General features: G+C 43.2%; 1 protein-coding gene across 1 annotated transcript; it reads right to left on the bottom strand.

Annotated features, from left to right (window-relative positions):
* Positions 1-1,389: 1,389 nt before the first annotated feature.
* Positions 1,390-24,433, bottom strand: LOC142196104 (uncharacterized). The gene is made up of 4 exons (XM_075266320.1): positions 24,393-24,433; positions 21,945-22,054; positions 18,715-20,503; positions 1,390-2,900 (listed from the first exon to the last, which is right to left on the bottom strand). The coding sequence occupies exons 2-4, from the start codon at positions 21,973-21,975 to the stop codon at positions 1,619-1,621; spliced, it is 3,102 nt and encodes a 1,033-aa protein (XP_075122421.1). The 5' UTR covers positions 21,976-22,054; positions 24,393-24,433; the 3' UTR covers positions 1,390-1,618.
* Positions 24,434-24,766: the final 333 nt, after the last annotated feature.

Below are 24,766 nucleotides of genomic sequence, written 5' to 3' on the forward strand. Positions count from 1 at the left end.
AGGGTTGATTATAAGTTTCCTATCTCTTATACTGCTGCATATCAAGTTATTTAAGGACCTTTGATGATGTGATTTCAGCACCGGGTTATTTTTCTTGATCCAGGACCAAACATATTTTATGGGGGTTTTTCGTACATACGGTGGAGAGTATTCAAATAATTTTTCAGTGTTTTTAATTTTTCAGGGCTTTAATATATATATATATATATATATATATATATATATATATATATATGAAAATGTATGCAAAAAAAGGCCGAAATGTGTGTTAATTTTCCATTTTTTTTTTTATACTGTAATTTTTTAGTTGAATTTAGTAGAATTTTTAAAACTATGGAATAAAACAAACCGTAACGAAAGGCTAACAAAAAGTAACAATGCAGGTGTGATGAAGAGCGAGCCTCAGTTATGTATCTTTCTTAAAAATGTGTTATTGCTTATTCATATTAGTCTTACATCCCCTAAGGAATGTTTTGTTTAAGCTGTGTTTACATTGATGGTCAGTTTGTTTCAGTGGTTTTATGTGTATACCATGGGAGATTGCCTTTCTGGCCAGCCAGTTTATTGCCCCTGGACGGCAGATGTCCATGGAGGGAGAATGGGCTAATGGCCCTGAGCTGAACACCAGACACACATCTATCCCAGAAGCCTAGAAGGTATACCTCTTTCTCAAGATTCTGCAGTGTGGGTAAGAGGAGGAGATTACCTAGAAGGAAGGTGTGGCTAGACACCAGCGTTTTACTGGGAGGAAGTACAAGATTCTGTGTCACTCAGCAAGGAGGCAGGTGGGGGGGAGCTGGGGTGTCCCTTCTCTACAAGAATGCTCTTATATGCTCTTTAGTATCATATACACACACACAGTCAGTCACACGCAGTCACACACTATCATACTCACCCATGAAGAGCCGCCGGCGTCCACGTATTTGTCACTGCGGGCGCTGATGACGTCATGCGCCCGCGTCACCCGCGTCTGCAGTTAGTGTAGATTGCGGTCTCGCGATCTGCGGCCTACACTGAAAGCTTTCAGCTGTATGTGCATTTGCACATACAACTGAAGGCAGCAATCGCTCATCAACGGCGAATGCAGTACCAGATTCCCTGTTGGTGACCGATCTGGGCGACCACACGTGTGCCATACTTTCACCATCACTGATCTAGACGTATTTATGTACCAGGGGTGTCTGCCCCGAGGAGGACAACAGTCTATAGATATCAGAGATCAGGCATATATATAACATATCCATGTGTGAATAAAACCTTATAATTGCCTACTGAAAACTGTCTTTGCCAAAGGGGCAGCACCAAATATTCAAGACAAGGAATAACATCAGTGAATTTTATTTTATTAAAAAAAATTACTTCAGTGTATTATTTATTCTGTTCTATCACTTTTACCCATAAAAGTTAGAGTGGCCATAGATTTTCACTATTTCATGGAATTCTCCTGCAACATGAAAGAACTTATGAATTCAGCAAAAATATAAGATGAGTATTCAGCTTCACGACTCAGAACAAACAAGGATCTTCATTTCTTCAGTAGATTTGACGGAAGCATGTTAAGTACTGTGTGAATTCTCACATGTTTCAGAAGATTGTATTTACTACTATAACGCTTCCCTCATTCTGTACACAAAAACTGCTTCTCCCCTGTGTGGATTTTCTCATGGCTTACAAGATGGGACTTATTTGTAAAACTTTTTCCACATACCGAACATGAAAATGGCTTCTCCCCGCTGTGAATTCTCTCATGATTAATAAGATAACGACTTTTTGTAAAAGTTTTTCCGCATTCTTTACATGCATATGGCTTCTCTCCTGTGTGAATTCTCTGATGTTCCACAAGTTTGAATCTAGTACTGTAACACTTTTCACATTCTGAACACGAAAACGGCTTTTCCCCTGTGTGAGTCCTTTCGTGTTTAACAAGGGTTGATTTCTGTATAAAACATTTTCCACATTCTGAACATGAATATGGCTTCTCTCCTGTGTGAATTCTTTCATGAGTAGTAAGATCCATTTTCATTATATAAGATTTCCCACATTCCGAACAAACATGTGGCCGCTCTCCTGTGTGAACTCTTTGATGTCTAGCTAGAACTGATTTCTGCTTAAAACATCTCAGACATTCTGGACATGAATACGGCCTCTCTCCAGTATGACTCTCCACATGTACGCGAAGAACCGATTTTAACATGAAGCATTTCCCACATTCTGAACATGAATATGGCTTCTCCCCTGTGTGAATTCTCTCATGAATTACAAGATAGGACTTATTTGTAAAACTTTTTCCACATACCGAACATGAAAATGGCTTCTCCCCGGTGTGAATTCTCTCATGAGTAATAAGATAGTAACTTTTTGTAAAAGTTTTACCGCATTCTTTACATGCATATGGCTTCTCTCCTGTGTGAATTCTCTCATGAGTAGTAAGATCAATTTTCGTAATATAAGATTTTCCACATTCCAAACAAACGTGTGGCCGCTCTTCTGTGTGAACTCTTTGATGTCTAACTAGAACTGACTTCCGCTTAAAACATCTCAGACATTCTGGACATGAATACGGCCTCTCTCCGGTATGAATCTTTACATGTTCGCGAAGAGCCGATTTTAACATGAAGCATTTCCCACATTCTGAACATGGATATGGCTTCTCCCCGGTGTGAATTCTCTCATGATGAATAAGACTGGAACGTTTTGTAAAAGTTTTTCCACATTCTAAACATGAATATGGCCTCTCTCCTGTGTGAGTCTTTTCATGTTTAACAAGGATTGATTTCTGTGCAAAACATTTTCCACATTCTGAACATGAATATGGCTTCTCCCCTGTGTGACTTCTCTGATGTCGTTCGAGGGCTGACCTACAGGGAAAGCATTTCCCACATTCTGAACAGCAATGTGGCCTCCCAACCTTGTGAAGATTTCTGTGAGCATACAGAGATGACCTTTTTTTATAGTGTTTTCCACATTCATCACATTGATATTTTTTACCCCCTTTGTGACCTGCACTTGTGGTAACAATCAGAGACTGGTCAGGAGAAGGGTCACCGGGATTAGGGGGATTATATGATAGATCTGTACTGTGAAGCCCTGGATTTACATCGAGAGTGAGGAGAACTTCTGAAGAACACTGCAAGATATCCTTATCTTCTAGCTGAGAGTTTATGACATCTTCATCTTCTACTTTATGACTTATGTCTTTATCTTCTACAATATAATTTACATCTTCATCTTCTACCTTACATTTTAGGACATCTTGATTTTCTACTTTGTAGGTTGAAGTATCTTCATCTTTTACTTTATAGTTTACATCTTCATTATCTGCCTTATAGATTGTGATATCTTCTTCTTTAATTTTATAGTTTATAACTTCATCTTCTACATTATATTTCAGAGATAAATTTTCCTCAGAATTTTTTCTGGAATTTTCTGTTAAGATTAAAAATGGATTACGTGATTTAAATTTTTGAAACGCAAAGTTGAGAAGTTTACAATATTCCTTATTGCCTGGAAATTCACATGTAATTTTTGATACAATTTTTTGACCAAACTCAGAAGGGTATCCAGCACCAAGGAGAAGACGCTCCATCGCCCCAGTGTGTGCAGCGGTGCTGGAGGAAATCGTGAACAATGAGTGTGTCTGTTACGTGGCTGTTTTGTGGTGCTTGCTATGCCCATCAGCTAAACTCTGTCTGTGGCCGTGGCCTGGCATCTCAAGCCAATCAGTGCTCTAGTTCAGCATCAAGAGCTAAACTTGACACTGACACTGAGTTAGTTCCTGTGATTGCTTCATGTGTCCTGGCCCCCTGGATGTCCTCAGTACTTACACTTTGTGCTTTGCTCACTGTCATAGTGATTAACCTGTTATGTACTTACTCTGGCCTGTAACCGCTTGCTTCCTGATTTGGCTATATCTGTTCCCTCCTGGACTTGACCCTGGCAGTATCTACTGGCAATTCTTTACAATCTGGCTTTATCTTCTTATTTTCATTTCGTCTGGTTTGCTTACACTCTCTCTCTTCATTCCATTGGTTTGCTGGCTAGATCTGCACCCTGCAAAGTCACACCTGTATTTTGCCACCTGACTTCACAGACACAACCTGACTCCGTAACAGCCAAGTTCACCCTGCCTTGCATCGGTCTCTGATCAATACCTAGGGGTTGCCTTAGACGCTGTTATACGGAGTGCTGCTGGATTATATGTTACTTGTGTTAGTTTGTTGGCTTTTGTTCTGACCACTGATCTCTAGTCCATATCATAACACTCAGAAACTGCATGTGTGAATCCTGCCATAGGCTAAGGACCCACATTGCGGAAATGCAGCTTTTTTTTGTTGCAGATTTTTCTGTGTTTTTTTTTTTGAGTCAAAGTCAGGAGTGGATTGAGCAGAAGGAAAAAGTATAAGAAATTCCTATATATTTCCTATTCCTTCTGTAGCCATTCTTGAGTTTGGCTGAAAAAAAGCAGCAAAATCTGCAACAAAAAAGGTGCATGTGGGGCCTCAGCCTTGCAAAGCTTTCTATAACATTTAGACCTACAAATATCTGAAAAGCATAACCTTGTCTGGTAATCGACCCTGTCCTCTGCCATCACATTTGCCCCTTCACTACCAATTAGACATCACTTTAAAACAATCTGTAGTTGACCTGTCATGTCTGATAACTCCCTCAGTTGCATGCACTTTAAACAGCCGCCATAGCCGTTGTGCTGAGTCCTTTGATGTTTTTATATTTTCACTAGCACTTCCCCATTCTACATTGCCATGCATGCGGTGGTCTTAGTCTGTTATGTTTAGGTAGGTGGTACACGTCACAGTAACATCCACATGATGCCAAGACACAAGGTTCCCAGAAGAACATTCCCTCCTTACCTGGTAATGTGAGGGACTGGTGGTCCTCCATCTTTACGTCCTTGTACAGATCCTTGTGTTCTTCTAAATACTTCCCCTCCTCTATGGACATCCTGACACCTTTTAAGAACCTGACAACAGAAAAATACCATCATCACCCAGACCACTCCAGTAGGGTTACTATGTAATTTCCGAGTATTCCCAGTAGGGTCAATGATGGGTCTCTGGATCCTACCCCATCCACTTGACCTACGTAGATGGCTTTTGGGAGTCAGACAGTCATCTAATGTCTTCTTCACTACAGTGTAATCCTTTTTATATTAACTTCTTTGTCCCTGGGATAGCCCATTTAATAGTTTTGGGAGTGCCTGTCTCTGATGACACAAAGTGGTCGCAACATACTGTATTAGGCACTGAAATGGCATATTTCTATAAAAAAAATTAATTTTGATTTTTACATTAATTTTTGGGAAGCAGTCTTGGGCCCAAGATGATAATACTCCTTGAGAAATTCCTTGAGGTATGTAGTTTCTAAAATGGGGTCACTTTTGAGGGGTTTCCATTGTCCTGGTACTTTAGGGGTTCTGCAAATGTGACATGGCACCTGAAAACTATTCCAGCAAAATCCAAATAATGCTCTATGCAATCCGCACCCCACCATGTAACTACCTGTGGGGGGCTTATTCTCATTTAACCCCTTGTAAAAATGAAAACTTTGGGCATAAAGTGATGTTTTAGGAATTTTTCATTTACACATCCCAATGTTAATAAAATCTGAGAAACGTCTGTGGGGTCAAAGTGCTCACTATCCCCCTTGATGAATCCTGTGAGGGGTGTAGTTTCCATAATGGGGTCACTTTTGGTGGGTTTCCATTGTTTTGGTACTTTAGGGGCTTTGCAAAGGAGACAGGGCACCCGAATACTATTCCAGTAAAAATAGCTTTTTAATTGCAAAGTGTCGCTCTTTCGCTTCCATTCGCTGTCGTGCGCCCAAATATCAGTTTACACCCACATGTGGGGGATTTCTGTGCTTGGGGGAAATTGCATAACAAACTGTGCGATGCATTTTCTCCTTTAACCCTTTGTGAATATAATTTTAATGCAAGCTATGTAAGGGGTTAACTAGTCTTGCAGCGTATAGCTTATATACTGCACACAGTCAGAATAATAATAGTAAACCTTCCACTTACTGCAGCGATATCTCCGTCCAGTATCTGCTCTGTATTTCCTACACCACAATAGTTCTAGGACCTGTGATGATGTCACTGATCTGGGGGCGGTGTCACGGTCATGTGATTACTACGTAAGAGGGCGGAGTTTAGCAGTGCAGTATATAACAGTGGCTATAGCACCTGTGACGTCACATGAGGGGAGGATGTCAGCAGTAGGGGGAGACTCTTCAGTTGTCACTTGGCTGCTCTTTCAGGGGTTAAAAAACACAAGTTGTCCTGCAAAAATCTATCGATGGAGATTATAAAAAAAAAGTTCTGGCTTTCAAAATTCAGAGATGGAAAACTAAAAGCTTTGTCCTGCCGAGGATCACGTTCACTATCCGAGGAAATCTTTAGTAAAAGGAGAGAGATTTCCATGTTCACTATCAGTAGTCGTGGATTCCGCAGCCTGACATTGTGATCTTGTGGTGTCATTCATCACGTGTACACTTGGCCTAATAGTCCGAAAGCCGCTGTCAGTGGTCAGAGGTTCTGCGCTTCACACGTATCTAAGCCCTGGTCTGGGACGGGTATTTATGCTACTACCACGGTGAACTTTGCTGAAAGGTTTGTGTCCCTGTCTCTGACTGGGACACAAGATAACTGCTATATCTGCGGGGTCTGACCACTGGAACCTCCGCTGATCAGGGGAGTGGGGGTCTTGCGTACCCTGTGTGATACCCCAGAATGGCCATGATTTCTATATACATTGGGCCTTTCTGTTCTACTGGCCAATGTTCTGCATAGGGATGTTAGCTAGTGCTGTCACTTTATATCAGGGGTCCTCAAACTGCGGCCCGTGGGCCACATGCGGCCTGCCAAGCACTTCCGTCTGGCCCTCCGACACTGCCGGCAGCTGTGCATTTATAATGAAGCTCCTGGGGAGCTTGGGCCAGGCCTTGGAGCGCACTTCACTTTACTTATTGGAGGGCACCGCTTCCGATGTCTGTGCGACCTGCGCTGCCTCCGGTGTCCGCCTGTGTTCTCCTGTCACATCGCTTGTATGCGATGTAAGGAGGATACAGGAGGCACCGCTCCTGATGTCTGTGCGACCTGCGCTGCCTCCGGTGTACACCTGTCACATCACATGTATGCGATATAGGGAGGATACCGAAGGCAGAACAGGTTACGCAGACATAAGGTGTCTGGTGTATGCATTCCGTCGGGTTTCCATCTTCAGTCCCAGTGATACTGGACAGGGAATGGAAACCCGGCAATCACCTTTAAAACCCATTCAATTGAATGGGTTTGTAAAGTTGACCACCAGTGTCTGCCTGTGTCCTGTCTGTGGGGAAACCGTTTGTTTTTTTTAAAGCTGGACACAAAGTCCTGCATGTCTGACTTTGTGTCCGCCAGATACCGAGCACAAGTGTGAACGCCCCTGAGATTGAAAATTGAGTGCCCCCCTCCACCCCACGGTTGCATTCATCTCCATTTTTTGTCAATAAGACATAGGAATAGCCTTAAGAAAGACATCTAAAGGTAGGAGAAGAATAGCCTTTCTTAAGGCTATTCCTACGAGAAAAAAATGTGATTTTAATGGTAGAATCCCTTTAAACTATATTTCGGCCCTCCAATGGTCCGAGGGACAGTGAACTGGCCCACTGTTTAAAAAGTTTGAGGACCCCTGCCTTATATAATAGTGTGTAATGGCTTCCTATTGGCATTACATTATACCACATTAGGTTTATTGTGCTGCTGCCACCTAATGACCAAAATGACACATTGATCTGTCTGCATAAATAATGGTTTATTCCTTGCTTGTCATGTTAGGGCCCTATGTGTCACAGCGAATGGGCCCCAAGGTGTTGCAGATCCCAGGACGGTGGTTTAATTTGTTTGTTATTAATTGAATTAGTTAAATTATTATTGGTATGGCCGGTATCATTGTTCCCTCCCTCTTTGTTCTTTACAGTTGGTCTTACCTGATGGAGGTCAATGATGGGTCAGCTGTGTCCAGGCACGAGCAGGTTCTGGTGATTTCTGTGAAGTCTGCCTAGTAACAGGAGTCATGAGCTGATTGGTCAGCTGGCAGCTGTGGCGGGAGATGGAGATGTGTCAGCTGTGCTATTTTTAGCATGAGCAGGTTCTGAGGTGATCTGCCTAGCAGCAAGGTCAGCAGCTGATTGGTCGCTTGGTCTCAGTGGCGGGAAGATATGTGTTTATAAGAGCCCAACCTGAGGTGATTGTGGCAGCGTCATCTGGATCTACCATGGAGCAGCAAGAGATATTTTATAAGGATGTGGTATCTAAATTCTGCTAAGCCCTGACCCTGAGGACGACCTGTGCCAGATCACTGCTGTGTACAAGAGCCCTTTGTAATTCCTTGTAAGACTTGGGCAAGTGACTCTCCTGTCACCCAGTCCAGGCCAGAAGAACATCTTCTCCTCACAGGTATTCCCGAGCCAGAGGGGATAATCCTATGTCAGGGCCCCTTTACCTGCTCCGGGCCTGTAATGGTTCCTCCAGCCTAGACACTATACAGTCCACGTGTGTAGCCACATCTCCTCGCTGAGACAAGGTGTGAAGGCTCTTTGTAGGCAGAAGACTTGTTACTTGGACTGTGTATTCCTTAAGTCATCACCCCTAGCAACTAAGTATATTGCCTGCTCCGAGCAGAGGTTACTATAGGAGAGTGTGAACAGACTATTACACGTATCTTCCATTTCTGCACCACTGACTGTGCCGACATCTGAAGTGACTTTAACTCTGCACATCAATGTCTGGATTAGTTATTTTATGCACAATCCTTCAAAGAAGATCTGTTACCTTGTTTACTGCAACCTTGTATCCACAAGTCATAGACCTGCACATTACACACGGGTATCCCAGAGAAATTTAGGTTTGTGGGACACCAGAAACACTAGGGCTGCATATATTCTGCCATGTGAACCTACATACTCGGCCAGCCTAAACGGTGATACCCCTGGTTAGCACACCTATATCTACATGGAGTGGTGGTTGTGCTCCTTGTAGTCACTATAGAATTGCTGACAAGATGCCGAGTACCGTGCCAGTCCCATAGAAATGAATGGAGTGATACTACACGTGTGACTGCTGCAGATTTGTCACACTCAGACGCCCACTGATCTAGGGGTTATAGCTTATTATTATGGGAATATCCCTTTAAAGGGATTCTACCATTAAAAACCTTTTTCTTCTTGTTGACACGACAGAATAGCCTTACGAAAGGCTATTCTTCTCCTACCTTTAGATGTTTTCTCTGCCTCGCCGTTTGGTTAAAATCTCGTTTTCCGCCAATATGCAAATGAGTTCTCTCACAGCACTGGGGGCGTCCACAATGCTGCGAGAGAACTCTCCAGCGCCACCTCCATGTTCTTCAGGAACGGGCTCTTGACGAGTCTTCTGGGTGTTGGCTTCAAACTTCTAGGCCTGGGGAAAAGCTAACTGCGCATGCCCGCCGGCCACAAGAGAATGGCCGCTTACAATACTGAAATCGAATATAAGATAATAGTTCCCACACTCTGGTCATGAAACACATTTGCATATACAGCTGAAAATAGTGATCAGTCACCGTCGGATTCACCATTAGTGAGCGATCATGGTGGCGGCGCACGTAACAACAGAGGGCTCTGCGTGTCCTCTCTGGCACGTGTTATAGGTTCGCTATAACGGTCCTATAGGGTTGATTATAAGTTTCCTATCTCTTATACTGCTGCATATCAAGTTATTTAAGGACCTTTGATGATGTGACTTCAGCACCGGGTTATTTTTCTTGATCCAGGACCAAACATATTTTATGGGGGTTTTTCGTACATACGGTGGAGAGTATTCAAATAATTTTTCAGTGTTTTTTTGGGTGACACATAGGGCTTTAATATATATATATATACATATATATATATATATATATATATACAGTATATATATATATATATATATATATATATATATATATATATATATATATATATACTAGCTGGTACCCGCGACTTCATCTGCGGTGATTGTGGAAGTGGGTAAATACAGGGGCGGGTAAGGTTTTCGTACTGTGTGTAAGGTATGGGATATGAAATGTAACTTTGTATCTTGTTTTTGCTGTAATTTGTAGTTCAGCTGCTATACGGTGTTGGTATAATCTGTACATAGTGTCTTTGGGACAGAGGTATTTCAAGTGAATATACCTCGATATACGACATTGTATGATTTGTTATTTTCCGCCAGTACATGTACATTTTGGGCACAGGATACTCTTGAGCAAGCAAGATAAAGTCTGTCCCTGTGCATGACAGTTTAGTCATACCTCCCAACTTTTGAAGAACTGAAAGAGGGACAAAATGTGCGGTGCGCTATGCGTGCCGCGGCAAATTTAGCCCTGCCCACTTTTGTGTTGACTCCGCCCACTCTTTAATTTTTAATGTGCCCGCACACAGTATAATCCTCCTAGTCAACCGTAAATTATATGTCCCCCCTCTATCTCTCCCCAGTTTCATCTGCCCCCAGTTTCATGTCCCCCTTCCATCTCTGCCCCCAGATTCATATCCCCACATCTCTGCCCCCAGATTCATGTCCCCACATCTCTGCCCCCAGTTTCATGTCCCCTCCATCTCTGCCGCCAGATTCATGTCCCCACATCTCTACCCCCAGTTTCATGTCCCCTCCATCTCTGCCCCCAGATTCATGTCCCCACATCTCTGCCCCCAGTTTCATGTCCCTCCATCTCTGCCCCCAGTTTCATGTCCCTCCATCTCTGCCCCCAGATTCATGTCCCCCTCCATCTCTCCCCCAGTTTCATGTCCCTCCATCTCTGCCCCCAGATTCATGTCCCCCATCTCTCCCCCAGATTCATGTTCCCCATCTCTCCCCCAGATTCATGTCCCCCATCTCTGCCCCAAGATTCATGTCCCCCCCATCTCTGCCCTCAGATTCATGTCCCCCATCTCTCCCCCAGATTCATGTCCCCCCATCTCTGCCCCCAGATTCATGTCCCCCCATCTCTGCCCCCAGATTCATGTCCCCCCATCTCTGCCCCCAGTTTCATGTCCTCCTTCCATCTCTGCCCCCAGATTCATATCCCCACATCTCTGCCCCCAGATTCATGTCCCCACATCTCTGCCCCCAGTTTCATGTCCCCTCCATCTCTGCCGCCAGATTCATGTCCCCACATCTCTACCCCCAGTTTCATGTCCCCTCCATCTCTGCCCCCAGATTCATGTCCCCACATCTCTGCCCCCAGTTTCATGTCCCTCCATCTCTGCCCCCAGTTTCATGTCCCTCCATCTCTGCCCCCAGATTCATGTCCCCCTCCATCTCTCCCCCAGTTTCATGTCCCTCCATCTCTGCCCCCAGATTCATGTCCCCCATCTCTCCCCCAGATTCATGTCCCCCATCTCTCCCCCAGATTCATGTCCCCCATCTCTGCCCCAAGATTCATGTCCCCCCCATCTCTGCCCTCAGATTCATGTCCCCCATCTCTCCCCCAGATTCATGTCCCCCCATCTCTGCCCCCAGATTCATGTCCCCCCATCTCTGCCCCCAGATTCATGTCCCCCCATCTCTGCCCCCAGATTCATGTCCCCCCATCTCTGCCCTCAGATTCATATCTCCACATCTCTGTCCTCAGATTCATGTCCCCCCTCCATCTCTGCCCCAGATTCATGTCCCCCCCATCTCTGCCCCCAGATTCATGTCCCCCATCTCTGCCCCCAGATTCATGTCCCCTCCATCTTTGCCCCCAGATTCATGTACCCCCCATCTCTGCCCCCAGATTCATGTCCCCCTCCATCTCTGCCCCCAGATTCATGTCTCCACATCTCTGCCCCCAGATTCATGTCCCCACATTCATGTCCCCACTGTAGCAGGCACAGACCTGAGCGATTAAGCTCCACCCCCTGGGTTTCCTGCACCCCTCTGAAAGGGGAGTGTCCTTATGCCTCAGCTCTAGCAGCCCACTGAAGAGACTCGGACTTCATTTAACTCTTGCAGGTCCTGTGCTGCTGGTGTGCCAGTGAAATATGGCAGGAGTGCCACTCTTGGCACGTGTGCCAGGGGTTGCTGACCTCTGCTGTAGAGGGTAATATGAATTTTGTGGCTTGCTATGGTCCAAAGTGTGTGAGATTGCAGAGATAGTGATGTGAGTTTGGGTTTTGTGGGGGTCCTGGGAAAAACGTGTGTGCGCTATTGTGACGAAAAGTAGCCTATTGCGCAATCGAGTGTAGTAACTATGTTTGTGGAAATTTTCAGCCAAATCGGTCGAGCGGGTTTTGCGTGATTGAGTAACAAACATCCAAACACACAAACCCACAAACATCCAAACTCACAAACTTTCACCTTTATAATATTAATAGGATATATATATATATATATATATATATATATATATATATATATATGAAAAAGTATGCAAAAAAAGGCCGAAAAGTGTGTCAATTTGTCATGGTTTTTTTTATACTGTAATTTTTTAGTTGAATTTAGTAGAATTTTTAAAACTATGGAGTAAAACAAACCGTAACAAAAGGCTAACAAAAAGTAACAATGCAGGTGTGATGAAGAAAATTTGGGGAAGACAGTGAAGGAACTGGATGCGCAGGTAGTATTCTCATCAATCCTCCCAGTTGATGGTCATGGCATCAGGAGATGGAATAGAATACTAGAGGTAAACACCTGGCTTCGACGGTGGTGCCGAGAGCAAGGATTTGGATTTTTGGACCATGGCGTGAATTACCTCTACGATGGACTCCTTGCTAGAGACGGGATACATCTCACAAAACCTGGGAAAAATATATTTGCCAGAAGACTTGCCACACTCATCAGAAGGGCTTTAAACTAGAAGAAGAGGGGATGGGAAGAAAAAAGAAAGACAAGAACATGCAGCTAAAAGACATACTAAACAAGGTTACTAGATGTGGTAAAGAGGACCCAAGACAGGATACTCAGAAGGAAATTACGAAAAAGGATACAACAGAGCACAATCTGAAATGTTTTTACACAAACGCACAAAGCATGGGAAACAAACAAGGAGAACTAGAGCTGATGATACACAAGGAAAACTATGACGTCATCGGCATCACAGAAACCTGGTGGAACGACATGCATGATTGGAACATACAGATGGAAGGATACAACTTATTCAAAAAGAATAGAACTAATAAAAGAGGGGGTGGAGTTGCATTGTATGTTAAAAAAGAACACATCTCCACAGAAATTACAGTTTTACAGAATGATAATCTACTGGAAATTATTTGGGTAGTAATTCAAGGGAAAAACAATGATAAGGACATCATACTAGGCGTTTATTACAGACCACCAGGACAGACAGAAGACATGGATGAGATTTTTTCACAGCAAATGACCACGCTCTCAAAGAAACATGAAATAGTGATCATGGGAGACTTCAATTACCCTGACATTCATTGGGAAACCCATACAGCCAAGAGTAAAGGCTCCATCAAATTTTTATCCTCTCTAGCAGACAACTTCATTGCCCAGCTAGTAGAAGAAAACACGAGAGGAACATCCATTTTGGACCTAGTCCTAACCAACAAAGAGCACATGGTTGAGGGACTACGGGTAGCAGGGACACTGGGATTCAGCGATCATGCTATACTTGAGTTTGGGGTTGCAAGAAGAAGAAGACCTGAGAAGACACAGACTTCAAGGCTCGACTTTAGCAGGGCAGACTTCAAGAGCCTGAAGGCAAGGGTTAGCAGAATTCCATGGTGCAAAATTCTTAAGCACAAAAATGCACATGAAGGGTGGGAAATCTTCCGTAGGGAAATCATTAAAGCACAGGAACTAACAATACCTAGAAGGAAGAAAAATGGGAAGCACCTAAAAATATCAGGATGGATGACCAAAAAATTACATAACCTGCTAAAAAGGAAAAAGGAAGCATACAAAAAGTGGAAGATGGGAACTATACCTAAGGAAGAGTACACAGCAGTCTGCAGACTCTGCAAGACAAGCATCAAAGGAGCTAAGGCTGAACACGAATTGAAGCTTGCAAAAGAGGCAAAGAGTAAGGTAAAAGGATTTTGGGGATATGTTAAAAGCAAAAGAAAAGTGAAGGAGACCATTGGAGTCCTGAAGAATGACAAAGGAGAAACAGTTAACATGGTGGAACAGCAGGTGGAGCTACTAAATTCATATTTTGTATCCGTCTTCTCCCAAGAAACTAATGGAAATATCGACATTAATGGTGATGGAGATGAGGGGAAGGAGGACTCCAAGCTGACTATAAGCAAAGGTCTGGTAAGAGAGCACTTAGCCAAGTTACAGGAAACCAAGTCCCCAGGACCAGATGATTTACACCCTAGAGTCCTGAAAGAGATAGCAGAGGAAATAACAGAACCCCTTGCTATAATCTTCGGTAAGTCATGGGAAACAGGAGTGGTCCCTTTAGATTGGAAAAGGGCAAATGTTGTCCCCATCTACAAAAAGGGGAAAAGGGACGATCCAGGAAATTACAGGCCGGTAAGTCTGACCTCGATAGCAGGAAAAATCTTTGAGCAAATTGTCAAGGAACATTTACTTCGGTACCTGGATGGGAAGGCATTAATTAACCAGAGCCAGCACGGCTTTATGACCAATAAATCTTGTCAGACTAACCTGATTTCCTTCTACAACAAAATCACTGAATGGTTGGACCAAGGGAATGCCGTGGACATAGTATATCTTGACTTCAGTAAGGCATTTGATAAAGTATCACATAACCTTCTTATTGAAAAAATGATTAAGTGTGGCTTTGACAAAAAATCAGTTCGGTGGATTCACAACTGGCTTAATGATCGGGCACAACGAGTAATACTAAATGGCTACACATCGAACTGGAAGAAAGTCAAAAGCGGGGTGCCGCAGGGCTCTGTTCTGGGCCCAGTACTTTTTAATATCTTTATAAATGATCTGGACGATGGAATTATTGGGGAACTCATAAAATTTGCAGATGATACGAAGATAGGAGGAATAGCCAACACTAGAGAGGAGAGAGAGTGTATTCAAAAGGACTTAGACACACTGGAACAATGGGCTGAGGCCAACAAAATGGGATTTAACAGGGACAAATGCAAAGTTCTACATCTGGGTAACAGAAATGTAAAAAACATATATAGTATGGGAGGAATAGAACTAAGTGATAGCATAGGGGAAAAGGACTTGGGCATAATAGTAGATCACAAATTCAACATGAGCCAACAGTGCGGTGCTGCTGCAAAAAGGCTAATAAAATTCTGGGATGTATTAAGACAAGCATTGAATCTAGATCAAGAGAGGTCATTATTCCGCTGTCCTCTTCCCTGGTCAGACCACACCTGGAATACTGTGCACAGTTCTGGGCGCCTCAATTCAAGAAAGACATCGATATATTGGAGCAAGTCCAGAGAAGAGCAACCAAAATGGTGGAAGGTCTGCAAACCATGTCCTATGAGGAGCAGCTAAAAGAACTGGGATTGTTTAGTTTGCAGAAGAGAAGGCTGAGGGGAGATTTAATAGCAGTCTACAAATATCTGAAAGGTAGTCACAGTGCAGAGGGATCGACCCTATTCTCATTAGCACAAGGAAGTACAAGAAGCAATGGGATGAAACTAAAGGGAAAGAGATACAGATTAGACATTAGGAAAAACTTTCTGACAGTGAGGGTAGTGAGAGAGTGGAATAGGCTGCCACGGGAGGTGGTGGGCGCTCCATCAATGGAAATCTTCAAGCGGAATCTGGATAAACATATAGCTGGGATGATTTAGGAAAACCTGCACTCGCAGGGGTTGGACCCGATGGCCCTTGAGGTCCCTTCCAACTCTACCATAAGAAAGAAAGTAAGAATAAGAAAGAGCGAGCCTCAGTTATGTATCTTTCTTAAAAATGTGTTATTGCTTATTCATATTAGTCTTACATCCCCTAAGGAATGTTTTGTTTAAGCTGTGTTTACATTGATGGTCAGTTTGTTTCAGTGGTTTTATGTGTATACCATGGGAGATTGCCTTTCTGGCCAGCCAGTTTATTGCCCCTGGACGGCAGATGTCCATGGAGGGAGAATGGGCTAATGGCCCTGAGCTGAACACCAGACACACATCTATCCCAGAAGCCTAGAAGGTATACCTCTTTCTCAAGATTCTGCAGTGTGGGTAAGAGGAGGAGATTACCTAGAAGGAAGGTGTGGCTAGACACCAGCGTTTTACTGGGAGGAAGTACAAGATTCCGTGTCACTCAGCAAGGAGGCAGGTGGGGGGTAGCTGGGGTGTCCCTTCTCTACAAGAAGACCCTGGGCACTAAGAGTGAGACCACAGTGAACTGAATTACAGATTTGTTCTGGTATTTGTTTTTGCTTTTATTCCCATTTTATTTTCTGTACTGTATTGTGCTTTTTCCTGTATTTGCTTGACCATCTATTTATGTATATTTCTGTATATGTTAGCGGTTAGTACAAACCCACTGGGGTTAATGAATATATAAAATTTATAAAGCTCATTTCATATTATCCTGTGAACTCAGACCACTCACAGGGCTGGAAGGTTAAGAAGGGTGATCGCAGATGTGCCAAGTGGCTTGGCAAGGCGATATTTTTCAGGAAATCATAAAAGACAAGGAGACAGGAGAAGAACAGGTAGGGAAAAAAGGGGAGGGAAGTAGGACAGGCCCTAGAAGCCTTGTAAAATACAGCAAGTATCCCAGTAGGACCAGATCGCATCAAAAGCCTCTACCTAATGATTGAGGAAGGCGGTTAGATACTCCAGGCTGCGAACATCTTTCTTCCATGCTATCAACTCAGGGGCTGTAGGGGGTCGCCCCATTTTTCAGGTTAGAGCAATAAGTGTCTTAGCCGCTGTGCATAAATAAAGGAATAACCAAGAAGTTTTCTCACCTAGATGTCTTGGGGGAAGATGAAGGAGGAAGGCGACAGGGTCTAATGGGACTCCCTGAAGAAAAAGGGCATTAGCGATAGTCCTGACCTCTAATGTGCCTATTGAAGTCTGACAGTGCCAACAGGTAAAGGGAGTGGTCGGATTAAGAGAGTGAAGCAAGGCAGGGGTATGGTGCCAGTGCATAAGCATCTTGTAATGTGTTTCCCTAAACGTCACACATGAAGAGGATTTAGCCGCAAGAGACCATATAACCTGCCATTGCCCTGGTGTGATCTGTCTATCCAGGGCCTCAGAGACCGCGTGCCCAAACTGTAACCCAAAACCCACTAAATTATCGTGGAGTGCCAACACGGCAATTTAAACTTAATACTGTGCGGATCCACAATTGCGGACGGTTACGGACCACAAATTACAGTCATGTGAATGGGGCTTTACAGCGCTTTCAATAATACAAACAACTTTGTACTGAAGGGTAAAGGTCTCTGCATTTGGTACTTTGAAGAATTTATTTTCACTATTTACATCGCACAGGCTCTGTTTTATAGTGACCGTGCAATGTTCTTACATCCTGTACTAATATCATGTCTGCTATAAAACAGATACTGTGTGATATAAATGTGTATAAAAGTGAGGGGACCCCAGACAATTATATGCTCCGCAGTAGCCCCCCAGTGTTATATGCTCCACAGTAGGTCCCACCACACAGTATTATATTCTCCACAGTACCAAAGTAGCCCCCCAGTGTTATATGCTCCATAGTAGCCCCCCAGTATTATAAGCGCTTTAGTACGCCCCCCAGTATTATATGCTCTTTAGTATCATATACACACAGTCATCTACAGTCAGTCGCACAGTCATATTTACCCATGAAGAGCCGCCGCGTCCACCTCCTGGTCACTGCGGGCACTGATGATGTCATTGCACCCACGTCGGGGCAGAGGTCAACCTCTGCAGTCAGTGTAGGTTGCAGTCTCGCGATCCGCGGCCTACACTGAAAGCTTTCAGCTGTATGTGCATTTGCACATACAACTAAAGGCAGCAATCGCTCATCAACGGGGAATCCAGTACCGGATTCCCTGTTGGTGAGCAATCCGGGCGACCGCACGCGTGCCATACTTTCACCATCACTGATCTAGACGTATTTATGTACCAGGGGTGTCTGCCCCGAGGAGGACAACAGTCTATAGATATCAGAGACCAGGCATATATATATAAGGCCGGGTTCACACGATGTATTTTGGCACGTAATGTGGCATGTAGACGCCGCGGGAGGTTTTGCGGGCCGTATACGCTATTTTGCGGCCGCCGCAAAATCACGGCCGCAAAATAGCGCCACATATACGGTACCGGCTCCCATTGAAAACAATGGGAGCATATACAGCCCGCAAAACCTCCCGCAGCGTCTATGTGCCAAAATAAATCGTGTGAACCCAGCCTAACATATCCATGTGTGAATAAGACCTTATAATTGCCTACTGAAAACTGTCTTTGCCAAAGGGGCAGCACCAAAAATTCAAGACAAGGAATGAGATCAGTGAAATTTATTTTATTAAAAAAATTACTTCAGTGCATTTTTTATTCTGTTCTATCACTTTTACCCGTAAAAGTTAGAGTGCCCATAGATTTTCACTATTACATGGAATTCTCCTGCAACATGAAAGAACTTATGAAAGCAGCAAAAACCAAGATGAGTATTCAGCTTCATGACTCAGGGCAACCAAGGATCTTCATTTCTTCAGTAGATTTGACGGAAGCATGTTAAGTACTGTGTGAATTCTCACATGTTTCAGAAGATTGTATTTACTACTATAACGCTTCCCGCATTCTGTACACAAAAACTGCTTCTCCCCTGTGTGAGTTCTCTCATGTCTTACAAGATGGGACTTATTTGTAAAACTTTTTCCACATACCGAACATGAAAATGGCTTCTCCCCGCTGTGAATTCTCTCATGATTAATAAGATAGCGACTTTTTGTAAAAGTTTTTCCGCATTCTTTACATGCATATGGCTTCTCTCCTGTGTGAATTTTCTGATGTTCCACAAGTTTGAATCTAGTACTGTAACACTTTCCACATTCTGAACACGAAAACGGCTTTTCCCCTGTGTGAGTCCTTTCGTGTTTAACAAGGGTTGATTTCTGTATAAAACATTTTCCACATTCTGAACATGAATATGGCTTCTCTCCTGTGTGAATTCTTTCATGAGTAGTAAGATCCATTTTCATTATATAAGATTTCCCACATTCCGAACAAACGTATGGCCGCTCTCCTGTGTGAACTTTTTGATGTCTAGCTAGAACTGATTTCTGCTTAAAACATCTCAGACATTCTGGACATGAATACGGCCTCTCTCCGGTATGACTCTCCACATGTACGCGAAGAACCGATTTTAACATGAAGCATTTCCCACATTCTGAACATGAATATGGCTTCTCCCCTGTGTGAATTCTCTCATGAATTACAAGATAGGACTTATTTGTAAAACTTTTTCCACATACCGAACATGAAAATGGCTTCTCCCCGGTGTGAATTCTCTCATGAGTAATAAGATAGTAACTTTTTGTAAAAGTTTTACCGCATTCTTTACATGCATATGGCTTCTCTCCTGTGTGAATTCTCTCATGAGTAGTAAGATCAATTTTCGTAATATAAGATTTCCCACATTCCGAACAAACGTATGGCCGCTCTTCTGTGTGAACTCTTTGATGTCTAACTAGAACTGACTTCCGCTTAAAACATCTCAGACATTCTGGACATGAATACGGCCTCTCTCCGGTATGAATCTTTACATGTTCGCGAAGAGCCGATTTTAACATGAAGCATTTCCCACATTCTGAACATGGATATGGCTTCTCCCCGGTGTGAATTCTCTCATGATGAATAAGACTGGAACGTTTTGTAAAAGTTTTTCCACATTCTAAACATGAATATGGCCTCTCTCCTGTGTGAGTCTTTTCATGTTTAACAAGGATTGATTTCTGTGCAAAACATTTTCCACATTCTGAACATGAATATGGCTTCTCCCCTGTGTGACTTCTCTGATGTCGTTCGAGGGCTGACCTACAGGGAAAGCATTTCCCACATTCTGAACAGCAATGTGGCCTCCCAACCTTGTGAAGATTTCTGTGAGCATACAGAGATGACCTTTTTTTATAGTGTTTTCCACATTCATCACATTGATATTTTTTACCCCCTTTGTGACCTGCACTTGTGGTAACAATCAGAGACTGGTCAGGAGAAGGGTCACCGGGATTAGGGGGATTATATGATAGATTTGTACTGTGAAGCCCTGGATTTACATCGAGAGTGAGGAGAACTTCTGAAGAACACTGCAAGATATCCTTATCTTCTAGCTGAGAGTTTATGGCATCTTCATCTTCTACTTTATGACTTATGTCTTTATCTTCTACAATATAATTTACATCTTCATCTTCTACCTTACAGTTTATGACATCTTGATTTTCTACTTTGTAGGTTGAAGTATCTTCATCTTTTACTTTATAGTTTACATCTTCATTATCTGCCTTATAGATTGTGATATCTTCTTCTTCTTTAATTTTATAGTTTATAACTTCATCTTCTACATTATATTTCAGAGATAAATTTTCCTCAGAATTTTTTCTGGAATTTTCTGTTAGGATTAAAAATGGATTACGTGATTTAAATTTTTGAAACGCAAAGTTGAGAAGTTTACAATATTCCTTATTGCCTGGAAATTCACATGTAATTTTTGATACAATTTTTTGACCAAACTCAGAAGGGTATCCAGCACCAAGGAGAAGACGCTCCATCGCCCCAGTGTGTGCAGCGGTGCTGGAGGAAATCGTGAACAATGAGTGTGTCTGTTACGTGGCTGTTTTGTGGTGCTTGCTATGCCCATCAGCTAAACTCTGTCTGGAGCCGTGGCCTGGCATCTTAAGCCAATCAGTGCTCTGGTTCAGCATCAAGGGCTAAACTTGACACTGACACTGAGTTAGTTCCTGTGATTGCTTCATGTGTCCTGGCCCCCTGGATGTCCTCAGTACTTACACTTTGTGCTTTGCTCACTGTCATAGTGATTAACCTGTTATGTACTTACTCTGGCCTGTAATCGCTTGCTTCCTGATTTGGCTATATCTGTTCCCTCCTGGACTTGACCCTGGCAGTATCTACTGGCAATTCTTTACAATCTGGCTTTATCTGCACCTTCCTAATTTTCATTTTGTCTGGTTTGCTTATACTCTCTCTCTTCATTCCATTGGTTTGCTGGCTAGATCTGCACCCTGCAAAGTCACACCTGTATTTTGCCACCTGACTTCACAGGCACAATCTGACTCCGTTACAGCCAAGTTCACCCTGCCTTGCATCGGTCTCTGATGAATACCTAGGGATTGCCTTAGACGCTGCTACTCGGAGTGCTGCTGGATTATATGTTACTTGTGTTAGTTTGTTGGCTTTTGTTCTGACCACTGATCTCTAGTCCATATCATAACACTCAAAAACTGCATGTGTGAATTCTGCCATAGGCTAAGGACCCACATTGCGGAATCGCAGCTTTTTTTGTTGCAGATTTTTCTTTGCTTTTTTGAGTCAAAGCCAGGAGTGGATTGAGCAGAAGGAAAAAGTATAAGAACTTCCTATATACTTCCCATTCCTTCTGTAGCCATTCTTGAGTTTGGCTCAAAAAAACGCAGCAAAATCTGGAACAAAAAAGGTGCATGTGGGTCTCAGCCTTACAAAGCTTTCTAAAACATTTACACCTACAAATATCTGAAAAGCATAACCTTGTCTGGTAATCGACCCTGTCCTCTGCCATCATATTTGCCCCTTCATTACCAATTAGACACCACTTTAAAACAAATCTAAAGTTGACCTGTCATGTCTGATAACTCCCTCAGTTGCATGCACTTTAAACAGCCGCCATAGCCATAGTGCTGAGTCCTTTGGTGTTTTTATATTTGCACTAGCACCTCCCCATTCTACATTGCCATGCATGCGGTGGTCTTAGTCTGTTATGTTTAGGTAGTACACATCACAGTAACATCCACATGATGCCAAGACACAAGGTTCCCAGAAGAACATTCTCTCCTTACCTGGTGATGTGAGGGACTGGTGGTCCTCCATCTTCACGTCCTTGTACAGATCCTTGTGTTCTTCCAAATACTCCCACTCCTCTATGGACGTCCTGACACCTTATAGGAACCTGACAACAAAAAAATACCATCATCACCCAGACCACTCCAGTAGTACATAGTACTATGTAATTTCCGAGTATTCCCAGCAGGGTCATCTCTCCAGTCTAGGTCTAGGATCTTCTGCTCATGTATCAGTGATAAAGGTGGAGACTCAGTGATGGGTCTCTGAGTCCTACCCCATCCTCCTGACATACACTATGGGATCAAAAGTTTCCAGACACCTGGCTGAAAATGACTTACAAGTTTGTGGCGCCCTCCATCGAAGAGCAATTCGGGGATGGCGATTGCATCTTACAACACGATCGAGCACCTGTACATACTGCACAGCCTGTGGCGGAGTGGCTACACAACAATAACATCTCTGTAATGGACTGGCCTGACTTGAATCCTATAGAATACCTTTGGGATGTTTGGAACACCGACTTCGTACCAGGCCTCACCGACCTGTATCGATACCTCTCCTCAGTGTAGCACTCCGTGAAGAATGGGCTACCATTCCCCAAGAAACCTTCCAGCACCTGATTGAACGTATGCCTGCGAGAGTGGAAGCGGTCATCAAGGCTAAGGGTGGGCCAACACCATATTGAATTCCAGCATTACCGATGGAGGGTGCCACAAACTTGTAAGTCATTTTCAGCCCGGTGACCGGATACTTTTGATCACATAGTGTACGTAGATGGCTTTTGGGAGTCGGAAAGTCATCTAATGTCTTCTTCACTACAGTGTAAACCTGTGTTTACACATTAGAGAAAGGAGACAAAATCTTTGTATTTCAGAAGGACAGACCAACTATCTGATGTGTATGGTGGCCACATGACTATTAGCCAAAAGTTACCTACTCCACAGCCCTGGTTTATCCTAAGAGCATAAAAACCATTTTATTGGCACCTCTAGGGCTCTGCAAAAACAACACAATATCCAGAAAGTCCCTCAATCTATACTCCAAAAGCTATAAAGCGCAGTGCTCCTTCCCTTCTGAGTTCTGCTGTGTGCCCAAGCAGTTGATGCCCACATATACTTTTATATATAAACTTCTTTGTCCCTGGGATAGCCCATATAATAGTTTTGGGAGTGCCTGTCTCTGATGACACAAAGTGGTCGCAACATACTGTATTAGGCACTGAAATGGCATTTAAAATTTCGATTAGTACATTAATTTTTGGGAAGCAGTCTTGGGCCCAAGATGATAATACTCCTTGAGAAATTCCTTAAGGTATGTAGTTTCTAAAATGGGGTCACTTTTGAGGGGTTTCCATTGTCCTGGTACTTTAGGGGCTCTGCAAATGTGACATGACACCTGAAAACTATTCCAGCAAAATCGACCCTCCAAAAGCCAAATAACGCTCTTTCCATCCTGAGCCTCACCATGTACCCATACAGCAGTTTACAACCACATATGGGGTATTCACGTGTTCAGGAGAAATTGTCTATCCAACTGTTGTGTTTTTTCATCATTAACCCCTTGTAAAAATTAAAAATTTGGAGCTAAAGTGATAGATTATTGGAAAAAAAAGTAATTTTTTTATTTTCATGTCCCAATGTTAATAGAATCTGTGAAACAGCTGTGACGTCAAAATGCTCATATATCCCTTGATATGTTCTACGAGGGGTGTACATTCCAAAGCAGGGGTCACTTTTGGGGGTTTCCACTGTACTGGTACTCTAGTTGCTCTGCACATGTAACATGGCACCTAAAAACTATTCCAGCAAAATCTGCCCTCCAAAAGCCAAATAATGCTCTATGCAATCCACGCCCCGCCATGTACCCATACAGCAGATAACCACATATTGGGTATTGCCGTGTTCAGGAGCAATTGTGTAACTACCTGTGGGGGGCTGATTCTCCTTTAACCCCTTGTAAAAATGAAAACTTTGGTGATAAATTGATGTTTTAGGAATTTTTCATTTACACATCCCAATGTTAATAAAATCTGAGAAACGGCTGTGGGGTCAAAATGCTCACTATTCCCCTTGATGAATCCTGTGAGGGGTGTAGTTTCCATAATGGGGTCACTTTTGGTGGGTTTCCATTGTTTTGATACTTTAGGGGCTTTGCAAATGAGACAGGGCACCCGAATACTATTCCAGTAAAAATAGCTTTTTAAATGCAAAGTTCGCTCCTTCCCTTACGTTTGCTGCCGTGCGCCCAAACATCAGTTTACAGCCACATGTGAGGGATTTCTGTGCTCGGGAAAAATTGCATAACGAATTGTATAATGCATTTTCTCCTTTAAACTTTTGCGAATGTTAATTTTAATGCAGCTATGTAAGGGGTTAACCAGTCTTGCAGCGTATAGCTTATATACCGCACACAGTCAGAATAATAATAGTAAACCTTCCACTTACTGCAGCGATATCTCCGTCCAGTATCCGCTCTGTATTTCCTACACCACAATAGTTCTAGGACCTGTGATGATGTCACTGATCTGGGGGCGGTGTCATGGTCATGTGATTACTACGTAAGAGGGCGGAGTTTAGCAGTGCAGTATATAACAGTGGCTATAGCACCTGTGATGTCACATGAGGGGAGGATGTCAGCAGTAGGGGGAGACTCTTCAGTTGTCACTTGGCTGCTCTTTCAGGGGTTAAAAAACACAAGTTGTCCTGCAAAAATCTATCGATGGAGATTATAAGAAAAAACTTCAGGCTTTCAAAATTCAGAGATGGAAAACGAAATGCTTTGTCCTGCCGAGGATCACGTTCACTGTCCGAGGAAATCT

This window comes from Leptodactylus fuscus, chromosome 2 (assembly GCF_031893055.1).
Source record: "Leptodactylus fuscus isolate aLepFus1 chromosome 2, aLepFus1.hap2, whole genome shotgun sequence".
Classification (NCBI taxonomy): domain Eukaryota; kingdom Metazoa; phylum Chordata; class Amphibia; order Anura; family Leptodactylidae; genus Leptodactylus; species Leptodactylus fuscus.